The sequence below is a fragment of the Gavia stellata genome, chromosome 24 (genome assembly GCF_030936135.1).
Source record: "Gavia stellata isolate bGavSte3 chromosome 24, bGavSte3.hap2, whole genome shotgun sequence".
Classification (NCBI taxonomy): Eukaryota; Metazoa; Chordata; class Aves; order Gaviiformes; family Gaviidae; genus Gavia; species Gavia stellata.
Genome location: NC_082617.1, coordinates 10,624,503 through 10,642,808, shown reverse-complemented (window position 1 = coordinate 10,642,808; position 18,306 = coordinate 10,624,503). Strand labels below are relative to the sequence as shown.

Here is an 18,306-nt window from a genome sequence, read left to right as displayed (position 1 = left end):
CTGCGAGCCGCGCTCAGCTGGCCGACGCTGGCTGTCTCCCAGCTGGAGGGGGCGGCCGGCTCCCGGCCGCTCCGCTTTCCTCCCACATGGCAGTTTGCTCAGCCTAACAACTCAGCATCTGATGAAGTCTCTGCCGTTTGGGTCCCTCAGGGATTATAATGTGACTGCAGCAGGTCCCAGCTATTCTCTGCAGCCCAGCATGTTGTTGCTTCATTAAACGCCAAATTGTTACATTAATTCTAACTGCCCTGTAGAGATGTAGCTGTCAGGAATGATTTACTCGCCTCCAGCTGACTCGGAGACTTTTTACAGGCTCCTGCATAGGAGCTGGAAGAGGCCAGTGCCCGAGTGGGAGCGGGACACAGGACGTGTGTCCAGCCAGACTCTGGCAGCAAGTGGCTCTGCCCTCCCTGGAGAGACAGGGATGCTCTTCAGACCACAGTGGTAAAATAACCAGGGAGCTAAAAAAAGGTGTGGAGTTTGCTTTTATCTGAACTGGAGGCTGCTGGTGACCAAAGTTGCCTGTTGAAATGCAGCATCTTTGCTGGAATATTTACTGAGTCCAAATCTCTAGGATCTCTCCTTCACCCTAGCAGGCAGCTCTGCCGCCACTGCGGGAGGAAGGTCCGGGTCATATCTAAGAGTCAAAAAACATCTCTGTTGAGTCAGGACTGAGCCATTTGTGAGCTTTCCTCTGTGTTTTCCCTGGGTTCAGAGCAAGAATCTCAGCACTTCACACACAGCAAATCGGTCAGAAGAAGGGGAAGGGACCGAGGTTCCCTCCATTCGGATACTCCTCCCTTGGGAGCACCGCTGTTCCCAGAGCCCCAAAACAGCAGCGAGGGTGCGTTGGCCGGTGCCGGTCCCGGCAGCACCACTGCCGGCTGCCTGGCCCCAGACCCCCCGGGACTGCACCAGGTCTCCTTTATTTGTTTGTTAGAAATTCCCCAAGTCTTCATTCAAAATGGAAAGAAGACAATACGTCTTGATAGCCAATATGCAGTTTCTGCATATAAGCCAGAAAAAAACATTTAAATAACATCTCCTGTCAGAGGATCACTGTCTGTGTTTTCTGTAGGCAGGACACATACCTTCCTGACACTCTGCTCACACACACACACACATATATATGTGTATCCTGCAAGAGAAATAACGTGCAGAAACTGACTGTCTTCTAACATGGAAAAGTTCATTTAAATCCAGAAGCCTTGCATATTTGGCTATTAAATTATTTTTCATCCCCAGATTGCAAAATGCTGAGCACAAAAGCAGTGCTTTCTGCATCCTAAATCAATGTTTTCCCCAGGCTCTGTTGCCTATCCACTATACCCGTGTGCCAACAAACACGCCTGCACGTGTGGTTTAGTGCAAAATGCACTCCCACCTAGACACATAATAAAGATGTCGGAAAGTTAAAAACCCCCTAATTTAAACACCTTTGCTTTTTTCTCAGCATATTTTTGCTCGCTTGGTTTTCTTGGCAGGTTTTAACGAAGTCATTTGCTGCTTTTGAATGTTATTTCAGTGTATAAATCACGCGGTCTTTGCTTTCCTGCCTTGTTCCCACAGACCCTGGTGCTTGCAGGGAGAGGCAAGGCGGGATGCGCGGGGCGGTGAGAACACCGTTGCTTGGATGCTCTGACACACCTGGGAGAAGCCACCGGAGGGGACCCCAAGGATGACCCGGCCCCAGCCACCTTCCCTGCTCCCCGTGGGTGAGGGGATTCACCCGGGCCGTGTCCCCAGAGGGGCACTAATGTCCCCAAAGGGGCACTAAGATCCCCAAGCCCTGTGCCCCGGGGAAGCAGGCTGTCCCCAGGACCCCAGGAGGGGACACCCCCCTTTCGCCACCTCCTTCCCCTGGATCAGGCTGGACAAAATCCGTACGCCCTGGCCCTGCTTGGCTCGGCTTGCACCGGCTCCTCAAGCTGTAGCTCCCGCAGAAGCTGTGCGAGCAGAGCCGGGCGGATTAGCCGTCCTCCTGGCACATGATTCCCGCTGGCCTCGCTGCTCCCAGCCGGGTTCACGGGCGTTGGGTTACTGCCCGCTGCAAGTGCCGGAAGCCTCAGCCGCTGCAATAAACAGTTTCCCTTGCAGAGCTGACACCCCCGCAGAAATTGCAGAGAATATTTAGCAGTAAGGTGGTGTCTCCCCCTCCTAGCGTCAGGGGTTTGCTTTCATTGGCCTCACACAGGAAATCAGAATGAGAGAAAAATAAGTTACTTCTACTGTTTGACACAAAATCTAACCATTTCCTGCGTCTGTAGGGAATTCAAGTTTAGGCACAACTGCTTCTAAAAGATGAATATGCTGTTGGGAAAAAAAAGATGCATACGTTAGATTTTCCTTGCTGAGAGCACAAAAAATTTCCTGCCTCCCATGTCATGCGTTCACGCAAATCAGCGGAGGCTGTAAAGCTCACCTGCAGGCTGAGCAATGCAAAACCCCTCTTCCTAATTCTGTTTGGGTTTTACAAGCTGTCAGTCAGTTGGATAGTGTTAGTTTTATTTGCTTCTTTCAAATTGGTTTTCTTTTTAACGGGAAGAAAGCATTTATATTAATGGAATCCCTGAGCCTCAGCCCTGAAAGGAGAGGCTGAAATGCAATCCCTGAATTTTATATCAGGACGTTCGGGGAGTTCTTCTACATGTTCAGACAAGCACAAGCACCGGCAACTTTCAGCCCGTTCTGCCTTTCAGAGCAAAGCACAAAGGCGGAGGGGGAAATTTGCATTTCTTCCTTTCTTAAATTCAGCCGTCCGCTGGGAATTTGCAGAGTGAGAGGAACAGCAGCGCCCGTTATTTGCTGGGAGGGGAAACGATGAAAAAAAGATCTAGAAAATACAGGTTTAATTACTACAGTTTCTAGACAGTGGTTTTATAACAGCAGCATTATCCTAAAATCAACCACATTTCTGTCTTCCTGTTCCTATTTCTTTCTTTTTTTAGGAAATAAGAGCCTTTTAGAGTCTTTTTTAGTCTTTTATAGAAAACTATTATTTATACCTGAACTGCCAAAATGTTTTGATACAAAACACTTAGCCAGATTTGGTGCGGGCATTCCTAGATCACAGGGCAAGAGAGCAGAAAACACAGAATTCTTGAAAAACTCAAACTCTTGTTTTCTCTTTGGGTGAAGTTCCATAATCTGCTTTTTAAAAATCCCATAATTTTCTAATTACTCCATACATTTCAATAAGAAATGTCCTTGCAATGTACCTGCGGGCTAGCAGCAACAGTTGTTTCTTTATTACTCAGTTCTGGAGAAGGAAGAAAAAGCAGCTCCAGACTCCTGCTGCCGAGCCCAGCCCTGGGCTCAGACCCGAGAGCTCAGACCCGAATGAGGGAAATTTCTGCCTTGGCTGCAGGAGACACAGCTTCACCCATCTGCAAAATCCCCCAGGAGCAGAGACCCGAGCAAATTTGCACGTATCAACCCCAGGTCGAAGCTGGTGTGGCGTTTTTACACCAAAAGCCCCATGGTGTCACGCAGTGGGGCTTCTCCCTTCCCTGCCATAGCCCTTGGACTGGGTCTCCTGAAAAAAAGAGTGAGTTTCTCTGTTGAGTGAACATTGCAGCACTAAAGCAGCTTGCATGTACCCATTTTGCTCTGGGCAGGCTTCTGATAGCTCCCTGAGAGCAGAAACTGGACATGGTTCTTCTCCTCAGGTGCAATGCATGTGTCACAGGAGGGGGAAAAGCTGTAAAGATGCTTACACAGTGCTGGTGGTTAACAAGTATTTTGCAAATCTAAACCTTTCTGCCAATATGGTCAATACCTGCTCGCTTCCGGAGACGTCGGTGTCCCACCCTCGCCGCGCAAAGGCCCAGGAAGCAAGGAGCGACGGCCGTGTGTTATGGCAAGCACACATGCCCCCGCAGCCGCAAAACAACGAGGGCGATTATAGCAAGAGACCAGAGACAACGACACGTCACCCTGTTGCAGCAGTGGCAACGTGTCCTTTAAAAAAGGTAAGGAACAAAAGCCGGCACTTTCCAGGTGTCACCGCCTGACATCTGGTGAGTCCCCGGGGCAAGGCGCCCCGTGCCAGGGTGCTGGCAGCCCCCGGGGACAGAACAGCTCTTCCCTGAGGTCCCCTGCGAAGCACAGGACAGCATGTGCCAGAGCATCGCCCGCCGGGCCAGGTCCAGAGGCAGCTGCACCCCGACCCTGCCGAAGCGTGCTGCTGCTCTCGAACTCACACCCTCTCAAAGATGTTTGATACACTGCCGGCCCCGGTACCAATATTCCCCAACTTCCCAGGGGAGCGAGAGGCTCAAAGCCCATGTGCTTTAAATAGTGTTTCCCATCCAACTCCTAAATCAAAGACTTCAGCAGAGCGCTTCACTCCACTTTGGGGAGCGTGACCACAGACTTTTGTATATGAAGTACACACATGCATGCTGCCTATGTTCAGTCAAGCTTAATTCCTTCGGGTTTTATTTTCCTTTCTTTCTGATTTCTCTTTGAAATATTCCAATATCTGACTTCTAGTGTTTCATGTGCACAACTTTCTGTCCACAGACAGGCAGTATTAGACTCTGTTATTTTCTATTGCTTCATCAGCACAGATTTCTGCTTCACCTAATTCCATCTTTGCAATGAATGGTGAAAAATAACCATGACTCGTTAAAAACAGCTTGACCGCGATCAAAGCCTGTGCATGCATAGAGCAATATCGCTTGGATCTCCCCAGGATTGCCAGCCTCCAAAACTGTCATTTTTTGTTTCAGCTTATCAAAGCACTTTTGCCTCGGTGGGGTTGCTCCGGTATTTAAAGGGAAGAGCGTACTTCAACACTTTGTTGAATCATGGCATTGAGTTCTGGGGGCTTTTTCTTTTAGTTTCAGGTATTGTATTTACCCATATCGATGCTTTTGACATGAATTTAGCAAAAGACTACTTAAAGTTTAGCTGACAAATTTATTTGTAATCTTGAAGTATTTGATCATCAGAGAGAAAGCGAGAATATAAATAAAAGACACTGGACATTCACATAATCTACAGTTAATTCCGTAATTTTTTACAGATAACAATATACATATTGTCTTGCCTTTCCTCACAATCAGCTCGCACTATATCTGCAGAAATACACAAATGCCTGGAACAGAGAAGGGTCACCCGGAAAGCGTGTGCTCGCTCCAACACGCTCCCAGCGGCGCCTGGAGAACGGCTTGAACTAAAGCAGCCGAACCCCCTGCTGAGAGCCCCCCCCCCGAAGGTATTTGGCAACAAGACGTCGGGGTGATTTTGGAGATACTTTGCAGTAAAACTGTTGCAAAGGGGTTTGAAAGAAAAGCAAAAGATTCACAACCCAGAGCCACTAGTGTTCCTGGGTCAAGAAAAATCACCTCTTGACCTCATGATAAAAGTGTAGTTATTTGGTAATAAATACATCTATTCACGGTTTAATGCTTGTATGGAAGAATAAAACTAGCAATCTACAAATTAAAAAGATGAGAAGCAGAATTAACAATGATTTTCATTTTACAAAGGAAAAGGGTCGTTGATAAATGATTGGCATATTAAAGAGCATTTCATTTTAGAAAAGTTAATGAAAATTCAAAATAAAACAAAACATACCGCATCGGTGCGCTTTTTAAAAAATCTGCTGGAAGAACAGAGAAGTTTTCTACCATGGATTTCTGAAGTGATTCACTATTAACATTTCTCCTATAGAAATATAGACATTGTCACACCTTTTACCGTGGATGAGGACTTTATTTTCTCTTAAAAAGGTGTTGGTGTGGATGGGTGATGAAGCAAGTCCTTGCTTTGGAGAATGCACTGACAACAGAAAACGAAATACCTTATATCAAATCTGTAAAGCACAAGTCTTGGTGTTTAGTAAAGACACGATAATGAGTTTCGTTTGGACGCTGCGGTGCGGCTGCCTTTGCCCACAGTCCTCTGCCAACCCGCCGCTGCGTTGCCCTCCAAAAGCACGTCCGCTCTCTCCATGTCGTCACACTTTCCTGCCCCGCTCAGCAACCGCAGCTTGTCCCTCCTTTATTTCCAAGAGTAGGTGACATTTAACAGCACCGAGTCCTCTCCCTTCCCACTGCACGGTGGTGGACCCTGTATCAAAATTGAGCGTGGTCGACTTCATCCAGCCAAGAGGCCGGGCTGGCAGGGAAATCCGGGTATCCCCCGCTGCTGCCGGTGGAGAGGTCGGAGCTGGGTCCGTTCCCGGCCAGGACCCTCATGGACTGGGGCACCCCTTGTCCGCTTTGTCCCATGATGCCCAAGCCGTTGTCTGGGTAAACCAAGCTGGAGATTAAAGGCTGGTGGCCGGGCAGTGCTTGCAAGGAAGCTGGTGACTGGGGTATCCCGTAGGGGCTGTTGGATCGCAGGTCGTGGTACTGGTCCTGAGCTGGGATGCCGCTGTGGTCCAGAGCAAAGCTCCCGTTGGTCCCAGCCTGTCTCCCCAGAGCAGGGGACGCTTCATTGAGATTGCTGTAAATCCCATTGGAATGGCTCATTTCGGACATAGAGGGCTCATCTGAAAGGGAAATGGACTGGTTTTACTGGGAGAGCAATGGTCACGGCCGGCAGCGGTCGCACTCCTGCAGGCTCTGGGGATAAACAGATTAGATGGATGGGAGCTGAGCAGCCATGCACTTGCCACTCGTAATTCCTTATTATTCCCGACCTTGTTGATAGGTCTTCATAGAAGGCCACGGGAGATTATTTTTTCTGAGTACAAACATGTAATACATTTAGGATTTTAAAAATATGCATGAAGAGTACATATTAAAATATAAGACCATGATTTTAAAATAATCCTTTGAAGGGGAATGCGAGTTCAGTGTCTTTCCACCTTTTGTTCTGCATTTCTAGTTGGCTTTGAGGTTTATTTTGAATTTTGACATTGTTTTTAGGAGCAAGCTGAACACTCACTGATGCAAGAAAAACTCTCCATTACTCAGAAAAAAAGATATTAAAGCTCAGCAGTATTTGTCTGCTCAGGAACAGGCTAATGAAATGTATTTGTACGACTTAAAAAATATTGCTCATTTTTCAGAAGTGTTTTTAAGTTGCCAGCAAAAATTGTTTGCATTCGTTAGGGGCTTTATGGACAGTGAGAGCTGCTCGGTTGCCTAGGATACAAACCTGTTTGTGGCATCAAGCTATCAATAATTGTTCAACATTTTTTAGTTATTATTTATAGTATATTCATATTTAATGATGCTGATGCACAGCGTATATAAACAGACTTGAAAATCAAATCGTTTTTAGGAACACGGGAGAGAAGCTGAGATGCAAAGCTGTGTGTGTATAAACATACGTGCCTTATAGACATACGGCTGTGCAAATATGTACACAGCGTTTTGCATTCCAGTGTCTCTCCTGGATTCCTAAAAACGATACGCACACGCAGAAGCACATTTGGACACGGCGGCAGCACGGACCAGGCAACGTCGATGGAGACCACTTGGCCCTGGGGCAGCTCTGGGCCGGGGTTGGGGCCGTGCAGAATGCAGCCCCACGCAGTGCTGCAGGCACCAATGCCCCCCAGCCCCACACCGGGCCGTATCCTGCTCCTGCAGCCGGTGCCCTGGGTCTGGAGAGTGCGGGATGAGGCTATGCAGGACAAGAGCTAGTGTAGGTATGTCCCTGGGTTTGTCGGCTCCAAAAAAGGGACCCTCAGATGCAGAAACCTCGTAACACGCAGAAATCTCCCTTTACAGCACAGGGGAGAGGTAACAGCTCCCACAGGGCTGGGAAGGGAGTCCTAACTAGTAACTACACAAATAAAATCACCCCTAAATGGATGGAAAAAAAAAAATTCTACATACTTTTCCCCATAGAAACGTTCAGTGATTCCGGACTTTTGTATTTCCAAGAGTCCCCCGGAAAGGCTGCGTACGAGCAGCGGCTCTAACAGCCGCAGCGCCTGCCCGGGGAGCTCTCCCTGCTCTCCCTGCACCTTTTTGGAGCTGACACAGCCGCCCCCGGAGCGAGAGCGGAGTTTCCCCCGCAGTTCTCAGCCCCGGCTGCCCCTCGCTGCCGCGGCTCCGGCTTCCCCCCCCGCGCCAGGACCGGGCAGCCGCGGCCGCACCGCGGTGAATTCCGCAGCTCTGCACCTCGCCCTCCTTGAGCACTTGTTTTCACTCATTATATTACGGCTGAAAATTATTAACGTGGCAGCGAGGGGGTGAAAGGAGCCTGGGCACGGGCAGCAGCTGTGCAGGGAGGGCACAGACCGCACTCGGCAAAGCCCCGGCGGGGAACGGGGGCTCCGGGACCGACCTGTGAAGGAGACCTCGGCGTCGCTGTCGGGCCCCTCCTCCTGGATGCTGTCCTTGTCGGACTTGGAGGTCCCCCGGGACCGCTTCATGTTCCTGAAGTACTGACCCCACCGCTGCCTCCCCGCGTCCTTCTTCAGCCTTTTCTCCTTGGCCCGGCGGTTCTGGAACCAGACCTGCAAGCAGGGCACGCCGGGGAGCTCCCTCTCTGCGGGGCCGGCTCCTTCCCCGCCGCCTCCCGCCCCGCGGCCCGGGCGGCCCCGCGGGGGGCGAGGGCCGCCCCGGCTCACCTGCACCACCCGCATGTCCAGCCCCGTCTCCGAGGAGAGCTGCTCCCGGACGTGCCGCGCCGGCTTGGGCGAGTTGTTGTAAGCGTTTTTGAGGGTCTCCAGCTGCTTGGCCGTGATGGTGGTGCGGGGCCTCTTGGCCGTGGACTCAGCCTCTGCCGACACGGTGCGAGTTAGAGGCGAAGTTACCACGGGGTGTCCCCGGGGACGTGGGACCCCCGTCCTCCCTCCAGCCACCCCCCGACGGCAGATGCTCCCGGCACCCCTCCCGCCCGCTGCATGAGCGTGTCCCGGAGGGCAGGAGGGCCCCGGGCCGTCTCCCCTTTGCCCTCGGGGGGTGGGAGGGACGGGGCAAGGGGTACCTCTCTGCTTGGCCGTCTCGTAGTCTGCCTTGCAGACCAGCCTGCTGTCCTCCATGAGGTAGAACTCGTCGCCGGTGGCCAGCTGCCGTTTGCAGACGATGCAGGCGAAGCAATGCAGGTGGTAAACGAAGTCCTGGGCCCGGCGCACCACCTGGGTCGGGGGGATGCCTTGCTGGCAGGCGGCACACTTCGTCCCGAAGCGCCTGAGCGGGGGGGGACAAGCGGCGGCCGCTGAGCGCGGCGGCGGGGGGGGCTGCCCGGCCCGGCCCGCCGCTGTCCGCGGTGCTGAACCCGCCCGCCGCGCCGCTGTCCGCGGTGCTGAACCCCGCCCGCCGCGCCGCTGCCCGCGGTGCTGACACCCCCCCCCGGGCTGTCGCTCCCCCGGCTTCTCCCGGTCCCCCGTCCCGTCCCCACGCACTTGAAGAAGTCCTCCTTGCAGTAGACGCCGTCCCCGCGGCTGAAGCACTTCTCGGCCAGCTGCGTCTGGCAGTCGGAGCATTTCAGGCACTTGCTGTGCCAGTGCCGGTCCAGGACCTTGAGGATGAACCTGTCCACGATGTGCTGGTTGCAGCCGGCGCACAGCGGGATCTCTGCGGGGAGGCAGCCCCCGTCAGCCGCCGCCCCGACGGCCCCGCTGCCTCCCGCCGCCGCCCCAGATCGGCCCGGCCCGGCCCGGCGCCCCCGGGGTTGCTGTCGCCCGACGGCGGCCCTGGGGTTGGCCCGGGGAACGGCCCGAAAAAAAAGAGTATTCGTTCAAATTCGTTGGCGCGGCGCCCTGTGAGCCTCTCCCCGCGCCGCGGAGAGCAACGAACCCCCGGGCCGCGCACGGCGGGGGAAGCGCCCGGGGACACAGAGGAAAAGGAGAAGGGAAGTGATGAGAACGGAATTAACCCCCGGGCCGAGCCGCCGGCAAAGTTGCCGCGCAGTTTTTCCGGGCTCTTTTTCCTTTTCCTACACTTCCAAAATTCACCTGCAAATAACGGCGGGGTAGCCCGAGCGGGGTGGGGAACGAAACTGCCAAAATTACGAGAATTGTACTGAAAATAAAAAGGCGGTAGGCTTGTCCCGTCGCCCTGCAGATACCGACAGAGGCGATATAGAAAGAGATTATATCAGGGTACAGATGTAGAGAAATAGAGATATAAAAAGAAACAGATACAGTAGCTAGAGAACGAAAATGTACAGATAAATAGACATAAATATATAGGTACCGGTATATAGTTATAGATACAGATAGGTAAAACTGCGGATATAGAGGTATATAAATATAGATATATCGGTATAGATACAGACAGAGAGATATATAGGCACGGCTGTACAGATATAGATAGATGCAGGCATAAGAGTACCTCTACGTAAAGATAACGATATATAGATATATGGAGATGTATAGCTGTTCGTAGGGGTAGAGGTGGAGAGGATATCGTTATAGGTGTTAATCGTCTCCTCAACAATTCACCGCGTCCAAACAAATAACCCCAATAAAGGCAGCGCTAAAGACAGCGGCCCCGGTCCCGGGCTGCCCGGGGGGGACTGGGCTCCGGCACCGGCACCGGCACGGTACCACGGCAGACGGCCCAGCCCCGGGCACGGTACCACGGCACAGCCCCGCAAGGTCCCGGTACAGCCCGGCCCGGCCCGGCCCTGTCCCGGCCCGCGGTTCTTACGCTGCATGGCGACTCCGCGGGCCGCGGCAGCTTCGCTCCCTCAGGCGGGCCGCGGGCACTGGCGCATCTTCCGCGGGGCGCGGGCGCAGCCCCCGCCGCCCCCAGCCCCGCGCCCGCCGCCGCAAGCGCCCCCCGCCCCGTCGCTGCCGAGGCCGGGCCGGGGTGCGGAACGGCCGCGCTCCCCCGCCGGCCCTCCCCGGCCCCCCCAAATCACGGCGGCAGTTCCCCCCGCCCCGGCCGCTGCCACCCCCGCGGCGCCGGGGATTTAATTCGCTAAAGCGGGTTATTTTTAGCCGCCGGCCCTCCCCGCCGGTGCCGGTCTGAAGCGCCGGACAGGGCATCGCGGCGCGCTGTATTTAATCCCCCCCGGGGCCGGCGGCACATCCCCTCCCGCCGCCCCTTCCCGGCCGGGCACGGCGGGAGCGCGACGGCTCCGGGGCGCCCAGAAACGAAACCCGGCGGGGCCGCCCCCCGACGGGACCGGCGGCGGGCGGGGGGGGGCGAGCCGGCGGCGGGGGCCGCGCCGGGGGGGAGGCAGCGCCGGCCGCTGCCCCGAGCTGGTTGTGAGCCGCAAAGCCCGGGATCTGGCCCCGGCCCGGGCAAAGCACGGCGCGGCTCGACCCCGCCGACGGCACGAAACCCCCGCCGGCCCCGGTCCTGCCGCCGCCCTGCCCCGGCCCTCCGCCACGGTAAGCCCCGGCGAGCCCCGCTGCTCCCTCCCGCTGCCTCCCCGGGCCCCGACGGAGCCCGGCCGGGGACCGCGGCGCCATGAACGGGCGTCGCGTCCTGCGGGCAAACGGCGTTTTCGCGTCGCTCCTTCTACCGGGGGTTCGCCTTCGGCCGCGTCGCCTCCTCCCCCCGACAGCAGAAGCGTCTCCTGATTGCCGGGTCAAACGCGCAGTTACCGCGGCTGCGGTGACCGCACCGCGGAGAGCCGCCGGGCAGAGCCCCAGAGAGACAAACCGGGCGCCAAGCGCGGGGCAGGACCGGGGGCACCAACCCGACGGCGGGGGCTGCCGCGCTGCCCGGCTCCCGGTGACACCTCGGCCCCCGCTCACCGGCGGGGCCCCCGCCCCGGCTCCGCCTTGGTTTGGTTTGAAGCCCCCGTCGGCCGCCGTCGACGCTGGCACGAACCGGGACGGCCCCGCACCGGGACCGGCCCCGCTGCCCCGGCCCCGGCTCTGCCACCCCCGGTGAGACCCCCGGTGCCCCGGGCACGCCAGGGGAGCGCGGCCCGGTTCTCCCCGCCCCGGCAGCGCTGGCTCCGTTCGTTAAACGGAAGGGAAAAAACATTTAGGAGAGGAATTAAGGGGAGTTTTTCCGGAGGGGGGAAAAGCCGGGTGGGAGCCGGGCGGGGTGGCGCAGGGGGTGCCCGCCGTCGGGGGGGAACCGGCGGGCAGAAACTTCCCGTTTCGTCCCTGCCCTCGTTTTGCGCGCTGAGCGGCGGGAGCCCGGGGCAGAAGCCGCCTCTCCGCGGTGCGGGGCAGAGCTCCCGCCGGGGCTGGGGCCGGGGGGCAGCCCGGGGCTGCGGCCGCCTTTCCCCCCTGGCAGCGGGCGGGGAGCCCCGGTCCACACCCGACGGGACCCAAGCGGGCGCCTGGAGCGGGCGCGGGGCCGGAGCCGCCGGCGTGCGGGGGGCAGCGGGTGGTCTCTGATGTCGGGGACGAGGCAGAAGAGAGCGAGGGGGAGCGTGGGGCGGGCGGGACGGACCGGGATGGACCCCCCGGTGCCGTCGGGCCGCCCGCCCTCCCCTGCAGCCAGCCCCGACGGTGCCCCGGGGAGCGCGGAACGGCCGGGCCCGCTCCCGCCGGGGCTCCCCGAGCCGCTACCGGTGCCTCCGCGGGGGGACGCGGAGGTTTGCGCGCCCGCCCCTCACCTGGGCTCCGCGGGAAGGGGCAGAGCTCCGCTGCCTTCTCCGAGCCGGCGCGGACCCGCTCCAGCAACATCGCGGCCTCCGCGGGCGCGCCGGGCGCCGTCCGAGGTGCGCGGGTGGCTGCGGAGGAGTGGCGGAGCGGCGCGGAGGGGAGCGCAGGGAGCGGCGCGGGGGTTGGCCGCCGCCCGGGGCGGAGCGGGGCCGGCGCGGGGGGGCGGGCCGGGGGCGGCACCGCGCCGTCGGGCCGGGCCGCAGCTGGGCCGCGCTTCACCGCGGGGCTCTTTAGCATCACAAAAGCGGGAGGGGAGGGGGCACTGCCCCCCACGTCCCACGCGTGGCCGGGGCCGCCGCGCCCGACGCGTGGGCTCAGGCCGCAGCCGCCGCCCCCGGGCGCAAAGCGGCCCCGGGGCCCCCGCAGAGCCCCGACGGCGGCACCGCACCGCGCCGCGGCCCGGGACCGGGGGGGGACCCTCGGGGGGAGCCTCCCCCCGGGACCGCCCGCCCCCCGCCCGCCCCCGCGCCCGGATTTCGTTTGCCCCCGCGGCGCGGGCCTCCCCCGACGCCGCCCGTGGGGAGCGGGGGGGCTCGTCCCCCTCCACTAATTAGTTAATGAGCGCGGAGGGGTAACGGGTGAGGAGGACTCGCGTCTGACCGCGGGCAAGCAGCGCCCTGCGGCTGGCGGGGGTTAACTGCGCTAATACAGGACGGGGCGGACATGGACGTGTGTGCGTGCGTGTGTGCGTGCATGTGTGCGTGCATGTGTGCGTGCATGTGTGCATGCGTGTGTTTGCATGTGCATGTGGGTGGTGTGTGGGTGTGCGGCAGGGCTGGCCGTGCAGCTGTGTGCACGCGTGGGCCTGCGCTTGTCCGGAGGCAGTTTGTGTGCGTGTGCTGTGCGTGCAAGGGGGGGGTGCCAGCCTGGGTGCCCGTGGCGGTGTGCAGGTGGGGGTGTGCAGGTTTCGGGGGTCTGCGTCCACGCGGGTGTCTGTACCTGTGGGCTTGTGCTCTATTCCGTGGGCGCTTGCGTGTCTGCCTGTGCTGAGGTGTGTGTGTAGGGGGGTGCGGGCACGTGTCTGTGTGCTTGCGTGTGTCCGTGCCGGGGCGGACAGCCCCGCGCGTGTGTGCACCGTATGTGTATGCACCACGCGTGTGTGCACCACTTGCCCCAGGCAGCCGGAGCTGATAATTGTAGTTGTTACTCTGAGCCCGTTAATCCCCCGAATCCCTTTACCTCCTGCTCGCAGGGGATTACAAATTAATAAAAGCAGCTTAGGGGCGGGAGCCTCCAAACACACATATGTTCCTGCCGGACGGCAGCACAGGGACTTTCGCCCACCCGTGGGGGCAGCTGGGGAGCGGGCCCGGCACCAAGTCCCTGAGGGTCCCAGCCTCACGGCACCCGCGTTGGCCCCACACCGCTGTTGAGCACCCCTGGGTGCCAGGCTGCCTTCCCGCCTGCCTCGGGTCCTGCATGGTGCAGGGCTGCAGGGGCCGACGGCTGGGTCAGGACTGTCCCCTCAGGTGGTTCACTTGCCTGGGGAACGGGTCGCAGCCTGGGGGACAGCTCAGACCCGTAGGATTGGAAAATAACACAGGGAGACCTTTTGGGGACCAGGATTTGGGGTCCCCAACTAAAGTACCTAGAAATGCCAGGCTGGAGTACAGGTAGAGCACTGGTGGAGCATCACCAGTATCGTGCTGGAGTAATCCCAGGTACCGTGGCGAGTCCTGCCGGGTACTGCCAGCACCCGCTGCGCGGGGGCACCTCGACGCTCCCCAGGGCCATGAACAGCTTCGGGGCGGGGGGGCAGGTGATGACCCACACGGACTCTTTTAAGCTCAGTTTTATAAGTGGATTTTTAGTCTGATCCTCTAAGGAAGCAGTTTAAGAAAGTGCGTGTGTGTGTGTGGCCGTGGCTGTTCCCCAGGGCACGTGGCACAGTCGTGGCAGCTGTGGCTGTGCGGGATGGAGGGCAGTGGCCGATGTCCCGCTCAGGACCGTCAATGGCAGGTGCCAGCCCTGCCCAGCCTCGTGTTTTCAGCCCCGCGGGTCACTCGCACTGTGGCACCGTCTCTGCAGTTTTCCACAAAAGCCCTTTTGGATGATCTCCATGCTACGCATGCTCTCGTGCCCTCCTGCTCAGGTTGTAGCAGGCATCGGACCCTGCCCATAGTCTTCCTCACTGTGGTTCTGCCACCAAAAAAAACCCCAAACATCTATTTATTCTTGTTTTTCTCTCTCTTCCCTCAATTCAGAAGATCACTTGCCAGCCCCTGAGAAGTCTGGGCTTAAACATATTCTCCTCCCCATTCCCTTCTGTGGACAGACCCAAAGGCTGCACTGTCCTTCCTTCCACGGGACCTGTGCCAGCTCCTGGAGGACAGCCCTTGTGCCTGCCCCAACAACAGAGCAGCGGGTCAGGGAGTGAATTCCCAGGACCGCCCTTAGCACCTCTTTAAAACGAGGCAGCAGACTATAAACTTTGGGAGGTAAGGACAGGGGACTCCCACCCCTGCCCCGGCACGGACAGTGTTAGGCGATGAGCCCATGCATCAGGTTCCCCAGGGGAACATCGCTGTCTTCCAGGCAAGTCACAGGCCAGCGAGGAAACACACGTTTCCCTGGAGAGGTGGGCTGCAGTGCCAAACTTCAAAGAACCTTATCTACAGGTTTAGAAATCTTACTGATTTCTAAAAATATCTTGGAGTACTGCTGCAGGTCGATAATCAGTATTTTTAAGTCGTCTCCCGTCCCAGCTCCTCAGCGGCACTGCGGATGCCAGCAAAAGGATTCAGAAGCACCCAGTGGAGGTTGGCACCGTCCCGGCCAGAGACGAGACACTCAGGCTTAAGGGAAAGGAAGATTTGGGTATGTGTGTCTAAACGGAGATAATGTGCAAATAATTGCTCAGAAACCGACATTTTTTCCATTGCTCCTGCCAACATCCACTGACATGTTATAAAGTTATGGGGCAACAGTGAAAGAAATGGAGAAAGAGTTTACCTGTTCCTGGTACTTTTCAGAATTAAGTACCTACATAAAATGACCAGTATGGTTTGAAATGGACACGTACACAAGCTATCCTTGCAATACAGTTTAGCTAAAAAGAACTTGAAGATAGAGGTAAAAAGCCAAAACGCACCACTTTGCCCAAATCTTTGCAATTTATTTTAAACAAGCACATTAGTTTACAATTTAGTACAAAACAGTCACTCTTCCTTCCTAGAGAGGTATGAGACTGAGTAAAAAACCAAACCAACCAAAACAGAATAGACTTGAAAATGTCAAGTTATTGAATTAAAATAAATAAAACATTTAAATTACCGAAAAGGTATATTCACTATTTTTAACACCTCATACGCAACGCACAGACCTAGACAATACACCTCGGACCTTTTGTTAAGAGGGTAGCTCCCATCCAGTTCTGAGCAGGAATAGCGGGATGGAGACACTGCTGGAAACTAAAAATTGAGAGTTCTCAGGAATAACTTCATTCAGTTTCTTTAGCACTTGCAGCTTTTCCTTCTCTCCTGGCACATTCCACAGTACTCCTTTTATTTTGTAGGCAGGTTTAATATTTCCTCTTTAAAAACATCTGAAGAGCAAAGGCGGCTCCATGAATTACAACGGGCCAAGAAATCCTTCTCGGAAATGACTGCCAGCGGTATGGTACGATCCACAACTGAAAGCGGCATTGCAGAAACTTCCGTGGCACAACACAGTACGCAAATAAAACCTCCAGCCTGAGGAGATGGGGGTTTGAGGCAATTTTTAAAAAGGAAACACTTTCTTGGAACTCGCCCACCGATAACACACCACGGCAGAGCAGCATCACACATTCCCCAGCAGATGTAACACACCTTTACAGTCGGAGTACGTAAAAGGATATCATTTGTCATTGTAAAGGTAGAAAAGAAGAACAAGTAAACCAAGATTTACACAATTGAATTCAAAGTTAAGAAAACTTGCCCAGATGAGGTCACTACCAGCACTCAGGTGAAAGCCTTGGCCAGGTAGCTGGCAACAGAGTTAGAGCCCCAACACGGACAATCAACATCCTAATTTCATGCTTTTATACTCTTAAGAAACAAAAAGCACCACTGGAAACATGACGATGGGCTCATTTTGTCATGTTTCCAGCAGTCACAGCAACATGAAAGTGAATGGAATGTAGCAAAAAAAGAAAAAAGCCTTACTCCAAACCCACATTTGTTGCTGTTTTAATCGCAAAATCATCCCTACAAACCTTCAAAGCCTTTTGCTTTCGTCTGCAGATGAAAATATGCAGAATGAGTCAAAGCTAACAAACTCAGGTCTATATATTTGGTAGAGTTCTAAACAGCAGCAGTTATGACTGATTTTCAACTTCAAAATGCACAGCAGGGAATTCGACAGTCCCACAGAAACCAGATCTGGAAAATTGGGCCAATACTCGCTATGCTGTGGGTTTGGTTTTTTGGTGTTCAGGTTTTTTTTGTTTCAAAAGCTAAACGTCCATGCTTGTTGGCTGATATCAACATCTCCCCAGATTAGGTCACTTAAAAGTTTTCAAAACCTGATTTTCAAAACTAAATTTGGAAACTCTGGGCTTTCCTCTTAACAAGCCTCCTCCTGGGACCCCTCACTGGATTCCAGCACAAAGCAAGGGGCACCCACAAGCCAGCCTGGACTACCTTCCACCCCTGGTTCACTGTCTTTCTGGTTGCTTATGAGTTGTTTTAATATTCAAGCCCAGGTGCTATAAAGATAATTATAGGGACTCGTATAAATTCCTAAAGAGACAAGACCCATGATGGCTCCTTGTGCCAGAACTCTTGAATAGTGTCTTTAAAAAGCACAGGCTGACTTAATGTCGCAGACTTAACGTCAAAATCAAAGAGAGAAGTTTTCATGTAGAAGCAGGTTTTCAGGCAGAAGCAGTCGCCCGCAGGTGCCCCCAGCAGCTCTCAGCTCCGCGGAGGCGGCACATGGCAGAAGGCAGGAGCTGGCCTCCAGCTTCCCAGAGGGAGCACGGAGCCAAGTTTCCCATGTTAGAGCAAGAGCCCTTGGGTGCACACAATAAACAGCAAAGATGGCTTAACAAAACCACAGATAAAGTGCCTCTTTATGTACATTGGACTAACAGTGTCATTTTTTCTCTGACACAGGTTTACAGTAACCACAGAAGGTTATTACTTTATGTGTATGTTGTTTGGATAAACTGAAGGAACAAGGGCCAGTGAATCTTTGAAGCTCGATTTTGTTATTCCAATTGGAAGCTGCAGAAACGCTGTCAGAAATGTTCTGTTTTGTGAACAAAGAGTTGATTATGAAAAAATATCCCTGTTGAGTTTTTGTGCTTTTAGACCATTCTTGTTGCTAGGCTTTAAACTTTTTATGCTAAGGCTTATGATGGAAATAAGAGGAGGACGCACTAACAGTATAAATAGGATGAATTGGCCAGGGACTATTTATTCCTTCTCACTTAACAGAAGAGCTAGCGAACATTCAATTAAATTAAAAGTTGCAAATGTAGAATTGAAAGGAAAAGCCTTTTTATATAACATAATTAATCTGTAGAACTCACTGCCACAAGAAAACATTGAGGCCAAACCCTATTAGGATTAACTACAGATTAGGTAATGGATAACTAGAACATGCTCAATTACATTGGATAGGATTATAAACTTCACTATCCAGGACGTGAATTATCCCCCACAGCCAGGATCAGAAAGGAACTCCTATTCCAAATGGTAATTTTATAACTGTTTTCATGGCTTCTTCTAATTGCTGCCGGCCAGGACCCCAGACAGATCTGTAAAGGCAACGGCCATGTCCCCAACTGCTGCCACATCCCAGAACAGAGCAGCTCTCGGCCTTAACCATCA

At 55.0% G+C, this 18,306-nt stretch overlaps 1 protein-coding gene across 1 annotated transcript; it reads right to left on the bottom strand.

Moving 5' to 3' along the window:
* Positions 1 to 6,083: 6,083 nt before the first annotated feature.
* Positions 6,084 to 12,511, bottom strand: LHX3 (LIM homeobox 3). The gene is made up of 6 exons (XM_059828921.1): positions 12,442 to 12,511; positions 9,317 to 9,488; positions 8,899 to 9,101; positions 8,540 to 8,691; positions 8,254 to 8,425; positions 6,084 to 6,502 (listed from the first exon to the last, which is right to left on the bottom strand). The coding sequence occupies exons 1-6, from the start codon at positions 12,509 to 12,511 to the stop codon at positions 6,084 to 6,086; spliced, it is 1,188 nt and encodes a 395-aa protein (XP_059684904.1).
* Positions 12,512 to 18,306: the final 5,795 nt, after the last annotated feature.

Excerpts from the sequence above, each read along its gene's own strand:
- LHX3 (XM_059828921.1), bottom strand. The coding sequence starts at position 12,511 with ATGTTGCTGGAGCGGGTCCGCGCCGGCTCGGAGAAGGCAGCGGAGCTC. Across the intron at positions 9,102-9,316 it reads TGCAAGGAGGACTTCTTCAA|GCGCTTCGGGACGAAGTGTG; the intron begins GTGCGTGGGGAC and ends CCCCCCGCTCAG. Across the intron at positions 8,426-8,539 it reads TGGACATGCGGGTGGTGCAG|GTCTGGTTCCAGAACCGCCG; the intron begins GTGAGCCGGGGC and ends CCCTGCTTGCAG.